This window comes from Adiantum capillus-veneris, chromosome 12, assembly GCF_014529385.1.
Source record: "Adiantum capillus-veneris isolate H3 chromosome 12, ASM1452938v2, whole genome shotgun sequence".
Classification (NCBI taxonomy): Eukaryota; Viridiplantae; Streptophyta; class Polypodiopsida; order Polypodiales; family Pteridaceae; genus Adiantum; species Adiantum capillus-veneris.
In genome coordinates this window covers 87505379-87523666 of record NC_140942.1, presented here as the reverse complement: position 1 = coordinate 87523666, position 18288 = coordinate 87505379, and the positions used below count along the sequence as shown (strand labels likewise).

The 18288-nt window shown below is 44.4% G+C and overlaps 1 protein-coding gene across 4 annotated transcripts in view; it reads left to right on the top strand.

The window, feature by feature from the left end:
* LOC147446083 (uncharacterized) overlaps positions 1-18288 on the top strand; it is a 41032-nt gene that overhangs the window by 6721 nt on the left and 16023 nt on the right. For 3 of the 4 annotated variants that reach the window (XM_086525396.1, XM_086525395.1, XM_086525394.1), the window contains 2 exons: positions 11573-11615; positions 11746-11800. In XM_086525396.1, coding sequence (XP_086381522.1) covers positions 11573-11615; positions 11746-11800 — 98 coding nt within the window. Of the gene's footprint in view, positions 1-11572; positions 11616-11745; positions 11801-18288 lie in introns of those variants that run through there. The other variant, XM_086525397.1, reaches the window with a different exon arrangement.

Sequence of the window (18288 nt, the reverse complement as noted above, 5' to 3'; positions counted from 1 at the left end):
TCCTTCCATAAGGTCGTAGTCGACCACAACATGGTCCATCAGCTCTTGGACAGACAATGTTCCTTTAGATTGCTTTGGTATGTAATTTTAGTGCATCAAGACACCCGTGGAAAATCAGTGCGGTCTGGGTGTGATGGCTAATTTCAATACGCCGGAATATCAAGAGTTTTGATCTGGACGAAAAGAGAAGCAAACTCCTTAACAAAAAAAGAAAACGGATTGTCCCTCGGAAATTTTTGAGCTAACTTGAGTTGTTTTGCAGATATTCTGTGATTGCGGATGATTACTCTCTTTCAAGAAGGGGGGATGTCACAAATAGCTCACGTGTGAAGCCATTGAAGAACGGAGCCACTGTGTAGATCTTGATTGAGGGGCCTAAACCCTAAGAATAAGTAGACGAAGTAGAAGAAGTTCCTATCAACTTATGGGACCCCGATCGATGAGGCCCAAGTGACACCAGAGATTAAAATAAAGCAGGATTTACACACACGCGCGCATGGAGCTGATGACATGACACAATTGTACGAATTTTCAGATTTTGCGTTGTTGACGTGGCAGATTGTACGGATTTTCGCGGATTGCGCTTGCTGTGCTGACGTGGCAGTTGTACGGATTTTCGTAAATTACGTTGATTGCTTTTTGGGCCAGATGTTTTTGTATCAAATGCTTTTGAGATTAAGGCTTTTCATGTAAACTGCTTTTGGGCCTAGGGCCTTTAAAGATGAGGCCATGGGCTCATTCTATGGCATGCTTCTAGACGAAGGTGTAGAGGATGGAGTACCAGCTTGTACTCAGTTGTTGAAATATAAAGAAATACCGAAAGGGGCGCCAAGGTTTGGGGCCAATACTCTCTGGTGTGGAATTCCGCCACTCCGTGTTGCATGTGCTCTAAAAGTCTGTTCAGTCTGTTCTTTTCTATTGGCACTTGGCTTCCGTCTTGTGACACCCTCGAGAGTTGTGCTTTGCTGTGAGCAATAATAAAGAATTGAAAGTGGTGCCAGTCTTTGGGGCTAGTGCATATGGGCACGGAACTCTACCGTGCCGTGTCGTCTCTCTCTCTCTCTCTCTCTCTCTCTCTCGTGAAGTTCAGTGATTTCGTAGTTTATGTTCGTGTGTTGCTATTGATTTCTCGCTCGGAGTGTCCAAGCCTGTAACAGTGGTATTAGAGCTCAAAAAGATTCTTCTTCTACGGAGGATCCGATTCCTTCTGCAACACACACAGGCTCTCCAGGAGAATCTGACAGAGCTGTCAAGATTTTGTTTGTGAAAGAATCTTCGTGTCCCTGCCCCGGACTTATTAGTCACTCTCACCCTTAGTCGATCACGCATCGGGCACACTCCCGTCGTCATCGCTTTGTCTTAAGGGACATAAGCCATAACATGGGTTCTCGTGGAGAATTTGATAGAGATAACACCTCTCAGCGGGAAGGCGAAGAAAAGTTGAAATCCAACGCGAGAACTGAAGAAAAGAATGAAGAATTGGGGAAATTTTTGGCATGGAAGTTTGCTAGAGCGGAGTACAAATGTCAACTGCAGGTTGACACTTGTGAAAATATTAATTAAGTACCCCATAACTTGCAATATGTGAAGCATCTGAAGACTTACCCGATAAATGAGATTCACTCGAGATGGCACGAGACCATAGATTCTCCTCTCAAGTCGGAAAAAAAGGTGGAAGGACAGATGAGTGCAAAAAAGCAGAAACTGTACTCGTAGAAAGAGCTGGACAAAGCTCTTGAAAAGAAGATGCACCAGATAATGGAAGGCTTGAAGCACTCTCGAAAGAAGAGGAAATTGGTGGATTCATCCGTTTATTTGGGCCGGATGTTGAGTTTCGAGATCTAAGAAGCGTGCGCGTTTTGAGGATGACTGAGATTTTCCTTTGTCTTCAGAGAGTTTCGACAATCCATCGTCCTCTAGTTCTAGTGAGGATGAGAAAAAGCGGAGAAAAAGTAAGAAAAGCTGATTTCTAAAAAAGTCTAGAAGGCATGAGAGGCAATCTAGCAGTTCGAAGAAGGAGAGCTTGTCCTCTTCTGACAGTGAACTCACGAGCAAGAAGACCAAGAAGTTCAAGGAAGGGGGTCAGGCCGTCACGTTTGAGACGTTTTTAGGCTACCAGGACACCCATCGAGCCCTTGAGTTTATACAGCAGTTTGACGTCGCTCGTCACAAATTGCTGACGTTGGAAAGGGAGAAAGGGGACCACATTGGCACACAAACAATTGCCTCTCTATAGCCGAGGATACTCACTACACCCCAATCCACTAGAGGTCACCTTTAAAACTCACACATTCCACACGCAAACCACCGTTTACACACAACCATATGCACGTGCGCTTCGCATCGTCCAACTGACTTCATACCACACCAATCTTGCCCGTCTACAACCTTCTCACGACACACACTACTCTTTCTTACACACACATAGAGACCTGACGAGGCAAGCACATCTCACACACCGACACGAAGTACTTTGAACAAAGTAAAGACGAGAAGGGAGGAAAGGGGGAAGAAACGACACACAATTTGGCTATGGTTTGTTTCAATTTCGACCAAAAACACCTTCTACAAACATCATGAAAACCTGCTAGCATCGGCTCCATCAGCACGAGCAGGACGAGCACAAAAAAAGCACTTCGGCAGTCTTCTTCCTCGTCTCAGCAAAGCTCTCCTCGCTGAGAGCTCTCTTGTTGTCCAAAAACCTCTTCCAAAAACTCGCCCAAGCTCCCCCCCAAAACTGCCAAAAAAAAACTGGCCCTATAGGACGTGGGCAACTGCTTTATTTTTGGTCGACACTTCTCCTCTTGTATGGGATGCCACCTTTTTGCTATTTTCGGTGAGTCTTGGATGCCATGCTTAAGACCGCCGTGGCAACGGCTTGTGGATATCGTTCTTTCAATAAAAAGAGATGGCCCTGTAGGGCACGTGGGAACACAGCCCGGACGAAGCTGCTATGTTAGCAGCTTTGCACAACACCCGAACGCCAGAGCCCGGCAGGGCCGCTATCGATTGCAGTGCCAAGTACGACAGACAGAGTAGCCCGCTCATGTTGGCATGCCTGCAGGTGACGCCCACGCAGCGCCCCAGTAGGCCACGCCATAACTAATGGGAGGGGAGCTCTTTATCCCCCTCGTTTGATGCTTGCAGAAGAGCCACGAAGTAGCATATATACCCCAACAACCAAGCCTCGCGAACCGCATATGGGACGATTGCTAGTGCCACGTGTCACTACCGGTTGCATTGGGTCTCCAAGGCTTCTAAATCACCCAAAAGAATATCCAAAAGGTCATCAAAAATTCATTTTTTTCCTCTTGCTTTAGTGCCCTTCCGTTCTTTGCTCATCAAGCCGATGCCCGAGCCGTCAACTCTCTGCAAAAACCCTGGTTTCCAACTTTGGTTTGTGCAAGCATCACTCCATATCGATCTCATCAAGTCCTCTAACTGAGCTGACCAAAATCACAAAAATTCATACCACCCGACTAGCACCTGTCGTCATTTTCAAAATCTAGTATCTTGCCGGTCCGGACTCCGTTTAACGAGCTGTCACTTCCTGCTAGCTTCGTAGAGTGCACACTACACTTCAAAACCTTGTCGAGCTTCAAAAAACATCTGATGGCACGTCGATCGAGGCGACCAATCTGGCATAGAACTGGCCCCCGGTGAAACTTCAATTGACAATAACTTGGCAATCGGGATGTCGATTGACGATCTGAAAAGATTTACATGCTCCACATGATGAGCTCTACATATCTATCCACTGAAACCAGCTCCGACCACCTGTCATCACTTGCCCTGTCTGTCGAGAATCTGCAAACCATTTCAACTCTGACCAACCATATCTTTCATCCTGTAGCTCCGTTTGATGAGCTGTGTGGACCAGCTTGTAGACCATACTGAGGGCCACTCTTGGCACTCTCATCTCTGCACTTTCAACACTTCAAGCATGCACCTCTGACAAGCACCATAATAGAGCGTTCTAGCCATGAAAACCACATATAGCATACATAACCATTGCTCCTTGCTAGCTCTTTACCTTCATAGTTGCCCAATCACCTTGGCAAGCCCTTGAGAGCCATACAACCATGCTTTGCACTCTTTGTAGTACCAACTAGCTTTTGACTGCACCAACGTGTCAAGCCACTGAAGAATGAAGCCGACTTGCAGATCTCGGAAAGGAGCCTAAACCCTAAGAAGAAGAGCAGAAGAAGTAGAAGCCGCACAAGAAGTTTTACCAACTTGCAAAGTCTTGTCGAGAGGCCTATTTTAAAAGAAGAGTTCCCCACCAACTTATGGGACTCCGTCCGATGGGGCTCAAGTGACCTAAAATAAAGCAAGACCAACACACAAATTTCTTGCATAAAAGATGATGACGTGGTAGTTGTACGGACATCCGTGATTTGTGCTGATAGTGCCACGTGGCAGCTTGCACGGAATTCCGCGATTTATGTTGCTAACTGATGACGTGGCAAGTTGTACAAATTTTCCTTATTTTGTGCATGTTGCTTTTGGAAGGCTAGATGCTTTTGGAACTTCAATGCTTTTCATGCAAACTGCTTTAAATATGACCCATGGGCTCTCACCGTGGCAGTCAGTCCATGGGAGATGCAGAGCAGAGCCATGGGAGTTGTACTCATTTGAAGTAATATAAAGAAATACTGAAAGGGGTGCCACGGTTTGGGGCCAGTGCTCTCTTGGGGTGGAATTCCACCACTCTGTGTCGCGTGTGTCGTGCACTCTCTATCTCTTTCAATTCAGTTGTTATTTGAATTGCTTAAAGTTGTTCAAGTTGTTCTTTTCCGTTGGCACGTGGGGCCGGTCCTCGTGACAGTGGTATCAGAGCTTCAGGCGTGTGCTTTTCTAAAAGCATACCGATTCTACCAAATAGCAGACAGAGCAAGATGGCGCTTCCAAGCTTCACATGGAATTTTATTCAAGAATCTGCGTCATGGAATTTTATTCGGGAATCTAAGTGTCCCGACCTCGAACTTACTAGCCACTCCCACCCTTACTCCATCGCGCATCGGGCGCGCTCCCGTCTTCATCGCTCTCTCTTATAGGGCATAAGCCATAAAGATCACTTGCAAGAGAAGGATCAATGATTTTTTTTTCAAGCCGTTGTTTTTCTCAGAGTCAATGCCATGCAGTGGTGGATGTTTATAGCTACCAAGCCGCACACTCCAAGGACTCGGCAAGCTTTCAAGTAATTTTTTGCCCGAAGTTATATGCCTTCAGACATCTTTCTTCGGAGTGTAGCTTTTGGCGGAGTCGGGTATCCTGAAATGCTTACCACGGAAACCCTTGCAAATTACGACTTGAAATTTCTCGACATCTCTCATCAGGTGTCTCTACTCGAGTTGATAACCTTGGAGGCCCAATGTGATTGCTATATCTTGGGGTTACCATCACCGCCACAGGAACATTGCTTGTCGAGGCTTGTTTTGACTATTCAAGAGTTTACGGACCATGCTGTAGTCGGTTACAACCTTATGGAAGAAATCTAACCCTAATTTTGGTGCAGGTTTCAAGACGGAAGCCTCGTCGACTTTCGAGCTCAACTGATATCGAGAATGCTTTTTCAGTTTGATTTAGCAATTTTGTGAATCTGTATGATAACTTGTTTGGTATCCTGTTTTTTGTTTGAAATGGATTGGTATCTGTTTTAAACTTGCCTTAGTGCCGATTTGAACTCTTTGACTCCGGTTTTAATACTGGTTTCAATGCTCGTTGATTTACTCCCGGGTGGAGTAGTGAGAAATGTTGTTTTGGTATTGTTTGAACCTCGGAACGACGCAGATAGGATGTCTAGGGAGCGTTTTGTTGTATGCTTGAAAACCTTGGAACGACGCAGATGGGATGTCTGGTGAGCGTTTCGTTGTATGCTAGAAAACCTCCGAACGACGCAGACAAGATGTGTGGGGAGCGTTTGGTTGTATGCCTGAACCTCCAAGCGACATAGGTTGCGGTTTGGGGAGCGTTTGGTTGTACTAGTCCTTCGTACTCATGGCCTAGACCTTTTAAGGTTATTTGCCGGGGGAGTGACGAGGTAGTAGTCGAGTAGCTTCATACCGCACACTGTCTGTCTCGGGGGAGTGCTCAACGTTGAGGTGCTGCTCGTTGTGTCTTGTAACATGCATATGTTGCATTGTGATGTGCCAACCACTGAATATTCCTTATTGGATGAGATTTTTCTGAGAAACCAACGATCTAGGATAGCAAGAGCTCCAATTTGGAATGAGACTCCTTATTGGATGAGACTTTTCTGGGAGACTAACGACCCAGGATATCAAGAGCTCCAATCTGGATTGAGAAAACTGATTGTCCCTTGGAATGTCCCTCGGAAACGGATAACAGCTCATCACAGGATTCCAGAGTAGTACAAATGGTAGCGCATCCGAGCGTTCTGACAAACTAAGGGAACCGCATGCAAGTTCATCAGAGGATTCCGGAGAAGAATGGGCATTAGATGATAGTCGCGTCTCAAGGTTCCGACGATTGAGATTGATGTGCCAGCGGATAGGGGAGGCTAGCGAGGCTACCCACATGTCCGAAGGCACCAGGAGAGAAAGGAAAGGGAATCAACTGGTAAATCAGAGAATTCCACAGATTCAGATTGAGGTGCCAAGGACAGGGAGGCAAGTGAGGCTACCAACAGGTCAAAAGGAAATAAGGAAAGAATAGAAAGGTAAGCTAGGTTCACTGGATAATTTGGTCAAGGGTACTTTTTGGCCCTCGATGCAAAGTGGATGGAGATCCTCGCAAATTCTCTTCAGAGAGAGTTGTACCTTGAAGCTTTTAGGCTATTATTAGGAATGTCTATGCCAAAAGTTATCGATGAATCAACAGGTTGAATATGGTGCGGTGCGGACGGCATAAGAGGGTAGCCACTCCTGTTAGGAATTGGATCGAGCTAGCTAGGGTGGATGAAAGAGAAACATGGCTTCAATGTGTGAGCGTGTGTGTAAGCAAGGTTATCACTCAAGTGAATTAGGTTCCAAGATAGAATTAGCTTGGACTCATAAACACAATCTTGAGTATTGACTTAGCTTAGCACAAGCTCACCATAGACAAGCATGTAGTGCAAAATGAAGTTGTTGTTTATTCATTCAAGAAATGAGCTTTAAGTAGCTCTATAGCTTTGCTCCACAGTATGTGGGATAAATCCACTCTCCTCTCCTTGACTCACACCTTAGGACAAAGCTCACACTTTACAATCCTCCCCTTGAGGTTTGGACTAAGACAAGATACTGAAGATGCATGATCCACACAGACTAACAAAATCCACATAGGATGGTGGTATCCACACAGGAAAATAAAGTCCACAAAGGATGGTGATATCCACACAGGATGGTAAAATCCACACAAGAAAAATCCACAAAGGATGATAAGCTGGTATCCACACAGGAAAAAGTCCTTCCCTACAAGTAGAGAGTCTGCATCTTCAAAATGGGTCTTCATAAAAGACAACGCTGCTTTCGTCTTTGTCCTTTTTGTCTTCTACTATGTGAGCTGATCCTTTGTTAGGTCTCTTGCCTTCGTTGATTCTGCTGTTGCTTTCAACTGCTTCATAGTCTGACTCCGTGTCCTCCCCTCGAACGAGTACTTCTGTCCCCCTTTTTGTGGTACAATCAATCTTTATTCCATGCATCATAATGACATGCAACAATATGCTAAAATATCCTATGAAAAGGTTTATGCAAAAATTAATGCTCTCTTTCATCTTGGTCATACTTCGAGAGCCCAAGCATGCGGAATTTCTCATACAATTTGTCACAAAGTTTTCACACATAGGAGAGATTTTAGCAATTTGGAGACTTTCCAATGCCAGTGTCTATCCCATTACAAAAGCATATAATGTCATCCATGTAGACAAATACAATTACATACATTTCAGGAAATTGTTGTACTTCGTTGCAAGATTTTAGTTTGTACTTTGGATTTTCCCTTCAATGTGAAGCTCCTCTTCACTGTTGGTGAAGCCCCTCTCCACAGATAGGGGAAATGATTCTTTGTTTTTGCTTTTGATGCTCGAAAGAACTCCTTGAAGCTTGGTAATGCTGCGGTCGGTGAGAACGGTCTCTTTGGTAGCCCTTGGATGCTTGATAAAATTTTGAAGTTTCACCCTCCCTTAAATTGGTTGGAAATGCCTTTTGAAGCACGATGAGATCCGCCTTTGAAATTTGAATGCCTTTTGGAAGGCCTTGAAAACCTTGCTGCAGCTTTGGTGGGAGCAAGCCTTAAAGGAGTCTCGGCGGCTTGATGGTAGCAAGCTTATGGAAATGTATTCCTTGGTGAGCTCTTGAGGTCGGGCCTCTTGAGGTGCTCAGAGGCTTGAGGCAGCAGGTTGTGGGAAAGGGGGCTTATGCAGGCTTGAAGTTTTACTTGCCTTGAAGTCGAGAGCAGCGCGGGAAACGAGGCCCAACAAGGGCTTTAAGGGAAAAGGGCAAGGCGGGCCTCAGCAGGCGTGAGAAGGGGGGCCCAAGAGGGGCGGACACACTCCGGTTAGCGCGGACAACGCCGTCTGGCACACGAGCAGGAGCGCGGGCAATTGTCGGGTAGGTAGCGCGCGTGGGATCTCCCCCTTGCGGACCCGCTGCTTCCACAAAAACAGTTTTGAAATTTCCGCTTCGGGTCCGCCCGTATTGCCTATCTTTGGGTAATACCAATTTGAACTTTGGACCCCACAAGTCCAGAACGACTTTCCCAATTTGAGCTAGCCAACAAGCCTTACGGGTTGTGTTGGTGTATCCCCTTTTAATAAGATTATGAGTCAATGCTAGTAGGTAATGCACACACACACATAACACACACACCTATTTTTAGACAAAAAATTGAACGGGCTTCCCTTGTCAGAATGGGGCACTTAGGGACTCTATGGATAGGTTTTGAGGAGTGCTTTGAGATGGCGAGGGTGATGAAGCTCAATGGTGAAGCTAAAGAAATTAATTGCAAGTGCAAATTGGGGAGAAATGACACTTAATGTACACAAATTGAAGAGGTTGAATCTAAAGATGGCTTAATTGACCACCAAGATTAACTACTGAGAGTAGTGGTTCATAGGAATCAAACCCATGAGCTTGCTCACAACTAATTAGTGTAGTGATTACTAAGTGATGATTATTAGAGGTGGAAGGAGAGAGGTGATGATAGATTAAGGACTCAAAAAAGATGATTAAGAAGTGCTAATCGAAGCTAATGGAGATGCTAATGATTCACACACACTAATGCATAATGAAAATCCTAGCTAGCACACCATGGTTTTGATACCAAATGTTAGGAATTGGATCGAGCTAGTTAGGGTGGATGAAAGAGAAACATGGCTTCAATGTGTAAGCGTGTGTGTAAGCAAGGTTATCACTCAAGTGAATTAGGTTCCAAGATAGAATTAGCTTGGACTCATAAACACAATCTTGAGTATTGACTTAGCTTAGCACAAGCTCACCATAGACAAGCATGTAGTGCAAAATGAAGTTGTTGTTTATTCATTCAAGAAATGAGCTTTAAGTAGCTCTACAGCCTTGCTCCACAGTATGTGGGATAAATCCACTCTCCTCTCCTTGACTCACACCTTAGGACAAAGCTCACACTTTACAACTCCACTCCTTTGTTACAGATTGCCTAGATTGAAGAAAGTCACTAATTTCTCTTTGAGATTTATGTAGAGAAAGATGAAATGTCTATAGCATTTTGTCTGATGAATGATTTGAACTTAGTGCATCTATACATTTGCTAGAGATCAGCGAGATCTGGATGTGATGGCTAAGTCAACTGAATGAGATTCTATTGCATCAAGATGTTTATCTAGATGAGATGATTGGATATTGTTGTGAGTGCATCAAGAGTTTTGGGAGGATGAGATGGTTGCACAGTGATCTAAGTGCATCGAGAGTTCTGGACGGAATGAGATGGTTAGATTGAATGATTGAAAACACGGTGTTCAGTGTGAACTAATTGTGTGATTTTGTGTTTGCATGCTATGTGTATGTACTGTCTCGTGAGGATAGTCATGGGCTTGGTTTGCTTGATTGAAATGTGAAATGAAAGGATATGAATGTGATAGTAACAAGATTTAGTAGATTTAGACATCCGTGAAAAGATCATTGCGGTCGGGATGTGATTGCTAAATGGTTACAATGATCAGATTTGTATCTGAGACCCTTGATAGAAATGTGATTGATCAGTGATCGATTTCTTTGTAGAAGTGCTGGATTGGTGGAGGCTGGATTGGTGGGCTATTTTTGCAGGTGTAATCGAGGGCGAGTACAATTCTTTCAAGGGGGGGGGGGAGCGGGATGTCACAAAGTGATGACGTGGTATGACCAACAGGAAGAGAAATGGCCGAGTGAACAAGAGAAATCGAATGGACCAATTTAAAGAGCTTATGGAGCACCGGCCAAAGGGCCCAAAACCCTAAAAGACAGAAGCTTGAACGCTTAGGGAGGTTTCCATAATTGCGCAGACATGATGTGGCAAGCAGTACAAATTTCTGCAAATCGCGCTGCTGGTGATGATGTGGCAGATTGTACAGATTTCTGTGTTTTGCGCTGCTGGCAGCTTTTGTGTGAGATTTTCGGAGCATATGCTTTTGGGAGAAGTGCTTTTGGGCATCCCTTGTAAGTTTAAAAGGACCCATGGGGCCTCATTCTGCAGAGCATCTGGATGAGAGTCTGAGAGTCTGAGAGCAGAGGGCCCTTGGCAGTTGTACTTTGGTGTGAGCAATAATAAAGAAATACCGAGCCTAGACAAATGGTAAGTCATCATGTGGGCCCACCCTGGTCGGAGTAGAATATCCTCAGTTTCAGCGTCGCTCTGGTGTTCCCTATCAAATTCTCTATCAGAATCCAACTGTGGCAAAAAATGTCAGATCGGATCCTCTGTAGAAGAAGAATCTGCTGAAGCTTTGATATTTCTGAAGCGATAAGCCATTGGCAAGGTGGTGAATCAACAGCAAACACTTGTTGGAACATGAAAACTGATGACACTTGAACTTCAAAACAGCTGTAGTCAAGACGCTTAGTGTGTAGTTCTCTACCCAGATGCTGTGGCTTAAAGTTACACAGCATCCATGATAGTATCTCACCCCTCATCTGTCTAGTACAACCTCAAGCAACATAGACTGAATGACCACCGAGACGACTGTCATAGCACACATGACTTTGTTTGGCTGTTAAGTACTTCTACCTCATACTTCATGCAAGTGGACTGTTCTCTTTGCAATAAAATTGAATCTTTTAAGATGTATTCCGTGCTTGCATAGCCACTATGGTGCGCTATCTTTCAAACAGAATTTGCTGAACATTTTTGCCTTTCCTTCAATGTATCATAGAGTCTTCAATGACAATATTGTTCAACCCGGAGTTGTGTCTATTCCATCTTATTAGCTCATTAATGCATCCTCCAACAGCTGGTATATCTCTGTTACGGTAGGATACAGTAAATGTTGTCATATATTTCCTTATATAAGCACTTGGATATATTTGATCTTCTAGTAGTATTTACAAAACTTACCAAGGAAGTTAAAGAATCTTGATAAATCCAAAATGGTTCACTTTTCTGTTTTGTTTTCTTTTTGCAGGCTTTCTGCATGGCAAGTTGCTCCTGAATCACATAACACAGCTGTGAGCTCTTTTGAAACTCATTTTGATTGTTGTCATTTGATACTATAGTGAGAACATGCAAAATTTTCCTAGTACAAAAATATGCTTGATGTTTTTATTAATTCCACACATATTGGTATGCTTTTTCCAGGGCAAGTCTAGAAAACTGAAACGCCTAAAGCGAACGTTGGAGAAGGCAGCAAAAGGTGCTATTCGAAATTGTAGCACTTTGGGTTGAAGCTTTTAATGATAATTTGACAGGTTGAGTTTTTGCAATACATCTTGAAATGTTTGTCTGCTCACCTCTTCTTGGGCTGAAAAAGTCTCATAGATGCTTAAGCCTTAAAGTTCTTACGCCTCTTTGACTGAGTATAAATGCTCAAGATTTAATAGCGTTCAAGTCAATCATGGGACTCAACCGTTCAATGCCTTGTGACACTGGGTTCGGCAGATGGAGTAAGCTTGTTCGTCAGGCTGAAAATAAAAGTCAAACTGGGAGGATATTGACATGCTTTTATTGATCATGCATGCATTTGGGGGAATATGACAATGTGGGTAGCAAGGTTCTTGACGCTCTTTAGAATATGCTTGACTTGTTTCTGGTAGGACTGAGTGGTGTAGCCAGCTGCAGCATCAGCAATCACTCCCTATAAGGCACTGCGTCTGACATGTACACAGGTGTGCTCCGTGGTCCACATGGCTGAACAGGACCCAGGCACACCTTGGTCCATATGGTGTCATTGGTACACTTTTGGCCACTTGTACCAGATTGGTGTCATTGGTACACTTTTGGCTACATGACAATCTGGTACATGTGGCCCTTTGACCCACGGAGTGCGGACCTGGCGCTGCTTTCCATCTGTCCTCTAAGTGCACTAGGACCAATCACCAATTGCCTGGAACCGAGAGATGCCCTGTATCTGTAAGATCACTGTAGCAGGCTACAAAAAGTTGCCTCCAACATCATCCAATATATCTGGGCGAACAACAACTCTCTTTTGATTTTAAGATCCATTACATCACTTTTTTTGTGGATACGGGTGATGTTCTTCATAGTCTAAATCTTTTAAAATGCCCAATGAACAATTCAGCAAGGAAAATGGCAAGTTATGTCAGGTGCATGTAGAAATTGCTCCATTGGAGTGCCTATGTGATTTGCTCTTCTCATGGAGTCTGTTTTGGGCTTCCATTTTCTTTCTTTTGTGAAGGGACTAAGTGGGTTGGCTCTTGCAACATAGTCACAGGGAATAGCCATTTTCAGGTCCTGTTCCCCGTTCCCATTCCAGCTTCTCGTTCCAAATCCTTGTTCCGTTTTTCAGACATGAGTATCCGTCATAGTTATAGGGAATGGCCATTTTCAGGTCCCTGTTCCCCTAATTTCTTGTTCCGGTCTCCTGTTCCGTGTTTCAGACGCGAGTATCCGAAACACGGAATGGCATTTCATGCATGTTGCCGTTCCCCGTCCCCGGTTCCTATTTCCCGTTCTGGGTAACTATGGTATCCATAACAGGGAATGGCTTTTCATGCTAGTTGCCGTTCCCTATTTCCCGTTCTGATTTTTTGTTCTGGGTAACTATGTCTTGCAGCTGTAGGGAAAATATTTCACCGATCTTTTTTCCAGCGATCAATTTGGGATCCGATCCCATGGTCATTGTCATGGTATTAGCTATTATGAGGCATTGACCCAGTTTTTACCTTTGCAGATGTCTATGGAAGCTCAAAAGTGCACAAATGAGCAATAAGTCTGTGATCTCTATAGTAAGAGTTAAGGTGTAATAAACTTGGACACCCCAAGTCTAGATTCTACCGCGACACAACAGAAATTCAAAACAATTCACAAGAGATGACACGGCCGGGCGTAGTTCCGTGCCAAGAGGTATTGGCCCCAAAGAAGACTGGCGTACCTTCAGTATTTATTTTTATATTAATCTGTGTGCAAAGTACAACTGAGCTCGCGGGTGCCCCAGATGCTCTGCAGAGTAGGCCCTTGGGCTTATTTATTCTTACAAGGGATAACCAAAAGCAGAACCCCAAAAGTTTCAACTCAAAATCAAAAGCAAGTGCAACAATAGCTGCTAGCGCTAATTCCATACAGATGTCTGTAAAAAGCGGAGATCTGTACAGTCAACGGAAATCGCAGAATTCCATACACTGCCACGTTAGCATGTGAGCTCATTCTACGGAGTTCCGTATGTTGCCACGTCAGCATGTCAGCGCATAATGCGGCCGTCTGTACAATGCCACGTCAGCCTATCGGCGCATTTTTCGGGAATTTGTCACGTCAGCAATTGTGTGTGTGTGTTTATGTCTGAGGGCTTGCCATGTCACCAGTTTGTGACATACCCCCCTCTTTAAAGAATTGTAATCGCCCTCGATTACGCCTGCAAAACAGACAGAGGCCATAGACTGTCTTAGTAGACACTGACTGTTAGTACCGACGCACTAGGTACGACACATCTAGCACTTGTACAAAACGAGTCACATCACCGGACATCACTTGACATCATAGGACATCACTTAACATCGTAGGACATCACATGACAAATCATAGACAAATTCATTCCAAATCTCAGATCATGACCATCGGCAATGTATTTAGTAATCGTATCTTGTCCTTATTGCAATCATGTCTGGAGATTTATGAGACCGAAAATTTTATCTTTCAGTTCTTGCACTCAAACAAGTCAAGTACAAATCAATCATTTTCATTTTCGGGAATTCCCTGTCATAAAGTCATACAGTAGAATACTACTCAGCCCATGAGTATCCCTGAAACCCAAAGGGGACATCAATGACTCTATTCAAAATCGGGGTAATCAGTTGACAAAGGAGCGGAATGACTCCCCTCTTGTGCAAACCCGCTGCACTAGATTCACTCTCGTTAAAATCGGGCTTCTATCTGAGTAGACTATGCTAAACCGAATGCTTCAAGGTAAAGTTCCAAAATCTGAGGAGTATCTGCTAGGTCCTCCTCCTCCATCCACTTCGCATCCAATGTAGGATAGTTCTTGAATTTAACCAAGAACCGCCTAATTGCTTTACCTTTTATCTTTCTGGTCCTTGTGTGCCAAAATCTGTTCTGGAGCGAGTATTTCCTTGATTTCCTCCACTTTGGGTTGCTCATTAGGTGTGATGGCTAATTTTACTACGCCGGAATATCAAGGGTTCCGATCTGGACGATAGGAGAAGCAAACTCCTTAACAAAAAAAAGAGCAAACAGATTGTCCCTCGGAAATTTTTGAGCTAACTTGAGTTGTTTTGCAAATATGTTGTAATCGCGGACGATTACTTTCTTTCAAGAAGGGGGAATGTCACAAACTACTGACGTGTTAAGCAAGAAGAAGAAGTTTTACAGACTTTTAAAGAAGAGTTCCCACCAACTTACGGGACCCTGCCTGATGGGGCCCAAGTGACATAAAGGCATTAGAAATAAAGCATAACACACTCAGAATACTTTTTACAACAAAATATGATGATGTGGCACATGTACAGACGTTCCGCAATTCGCGGCGGATTTTTAGGAAAATCTCGAAATTTTAGGAAAGTGTTTTTTTGGGGGTCAGCTTTTCATGTTTGATGCTTTTAGGCTTTGGGCCTTTAAATATGACCCTTGGGGCCCTCTCTGGCACTCTTGAGCGCGCAGATTGAAGAGGAGGTGCTCCCCGGCTGTTGTACTTTGCGAATCAGCAATAATAAAGAAATATCGAAAGGGGAGCCAGCGTTTGGGACCAGTGCTCTCTTGGGGTGGAATTTTGCCACTTCGAGTCGTGTGTCGCCTCTCTCTTTCAGTTCAGTTGTTATTGAAGTGCTAAAAGTTTATTCAGTCTATTCTTTTCTAGTGGCACGTGGTGCCCGTCTTATGACAGTGGTATCAGGCATCAAGCGTGTGCTTTTCTGAAAGCATACCGGTTCTACAAAAGAGCAAACAGAGCAAACCAGCGCTTCCAAAATCTATTGGAATTTTATGTGAAGAATCTTCGTGCTCCGACCCCGAACTTATTAGCCACTCTTCCCCTTACTTCATCGCGCATCAAGCGCGCTTCCGTCTTCACCGCTCATGTCTTACAGGGCATAAGCCATAAAGATCACTTGCAACGAAGGATCCAAGTTTGTTTCGAGCTACTGTTTTTCTCAGAGACAGTGCCATACAGAGGTTGATGTCTATAGCTATCGAGCCGCACACCCCAAAGGACTTGGCAAGCGTTCAAGAAAATTATTTTGCCCGAAGTTATATGATTTCTCGCATCTTCCTTCGGAGTGTAACTTCTGGCAGAGTCGGGTATGCTGAAATGCTTGCCATGGAAACCCTAGCAGATTATAACTTGAAATTTCTAGACATCTCTTTGGAGGTGTCTCTTGTTGATAACTTCGGAGGTCCGGTGTGACTGCTATGTCTTGGAACTACCATCATCGCCACAGGAACACTGTTTGTCCAAGAGCTTATGGACCATGGTGCGGTCAGCTACGACCTTATGGAAGGAACCTAATCCTAATTTTTTTGGTGCAGGTTTTAGGATGGAAAGTCAGTCGACGTTTCGAGCTCGATTGATGTATAGATTGCTTTAAGTTTGAATTTTGTTTGAGAATCTGTTTGAGAACTTGTTTGGTGATCCTATTTGGAATTTGTTTGAAATGGATGGTATCTGTTTTGAACCTGTCTTGGTGCCGATTTGAATTGTTTGACTCTGATTTTAGTACTAGTTTCAATGATTGGTGATTTTACTCTCGGGTGGAATAGTGAGAAATGATGTTTGAGAATGCTTGTTCATACTCATGGCTCGGACCCTTGTGGTATTTGCGGGGGAGTATTGAATGATTGAAAAGTGTTGTTTTTACTCATGGCCCGGACCCTCGTGGTTATTTGCGGGGGGAGTATTGAATGATTGAAAAGTGTTGTTTTTACTGATGGCCCTGACCCTTGTGGTTATTTACCGGGGGGGGGGGAGTATTCTTGTTGTTACTCATGGCCCGGACCCTTGTGTTTATTTGTCGGGGGGGGGGGGGTTAGGGGGGGTATATTAAGAAGTCTGAGCAGTGGTTACTCTCAGCACCTCCAAACGATGCAGGCGGCGGTCTGAGGGACGTTTGGTTGTAAAAGCCTCTATATCTCATGGCCCGGACGTTTTTAGGTTATTTGCGGGAGGAGTGATGAGGGAGTCGTTGAATAGCTCATGGCCTGGACCTGGATGGTTATTTGCGGGGGGAGTGTTCATCGACGGCTTTATGTTTCTATGTCTTGTAACATGCATATGTGAGCATTTGTGTTGCATTGTGATGTGCCAACCAGTGAATATTCCTAATTGGATGAGATTTCTTGGGTAAGTAATTTTAGTGCATCAGGACACCCGTGGAAGATCAGTACTATCTAGGTGTGCTAGCTAATTTTACTACGCTGGAATATCAAGAGTTTCGATCTGGACGATAGGAGAAGCCAACTCCTTAACAAAGGAGCCGAAAGGAGAAGCAAACTCTTTAACCAAAAAAAGATTATTAAGTCTTAGTGCATAAGATAGAGAAGAAACAAAGGGGGCACACAGTACGTGTCGGCTCTCCTCCTCCAACCTGTGTATGGCTATGGTGGTGTGTGAGTGTGTGCGTGCGTATTCCTCTTTCGTTGTGCTCCCGGCTCCTCCCTTCATCTGGTATCAGAGCGGTTTCATTCTCGAGATCGCTTCCGCGCGCGCGCGTACTTTCAAGAGTGCAAATAGGGTTCCGATATTCGACATCGGCAAATTCAGCTTTCCGAGAGCGTTTCGAGTTGTTGGATGGTGTGTCTCGCATGCGGGGTTTTACCCCCCTTTGGGAGCCATTCGAGCCATCAGAAACCTCATTCGAGCTACGTTTTAGGAGCTGAATTTTTCAGCCCTCTTTTGGTAGTTTGTGCTGCAAAGCTTCCATAGCCAATTACAGGTACCATTGTTGCAGTCTCTTCCATCTACGAGAGCCCACGACTCATTCGGGAATGTGTAGCCTCTTTCGGAGTGGCCTCATACATACACACAGAGTGGGAGTTTGATGGCATTGTCTTCTTCGACTACAGATACAGGTACATGTACAGGCACAGCGGCTTGGTTAGCTTTCTTTGTGCTTCTCGGCCTCGATCTCGGCTTCGGCTATGGCATCGGCATCAACTCACAGGCTACAGGTTTGGAGTGCTTGCGGTGCTCTGGTTCCAGTGGGAGCAGTTGTTTATGCGTAAATGCATATAATGACACTTTTGACACTGTTTGAGCTCTTTTGAGAGCGGTTTGACTCCCCGCAGGGATGTTTATTTGCATGCACATGCTTTTGACGCCTGTTTGAGCGTCCTGACAGACTTGTACGTCTTTGTGGATACTGCCATTGGAGCAATCTTTTGGCTAGTACGGCAGTCCCAGCCATTTTTGAGACTTGGTCCAGAAGATAGCCATTTTTTAGACTTGGCTATACGTTTTGCTGCATAACCTACGTTGTTGAGGGTCAATAGCGTGAGCTTTTTATTGAGCTGGGGTATTCTCAAATGTGGAGATACCTTCGGTGATGCAGGTAGCTGGAGCATCCCTTACGAGGCCTCGCCATAGGACATGTATAGAGTTGTATAGGTGCTTTTGACGCCGAGTTGGCGGTCTATGGTGAGTTTGATAGTTTATGCGTTTCAGTTGGTCTCTATACAGTGTGCTTTTGAGAGGTATTGCCCTCTTTTATGCTTTGTGAG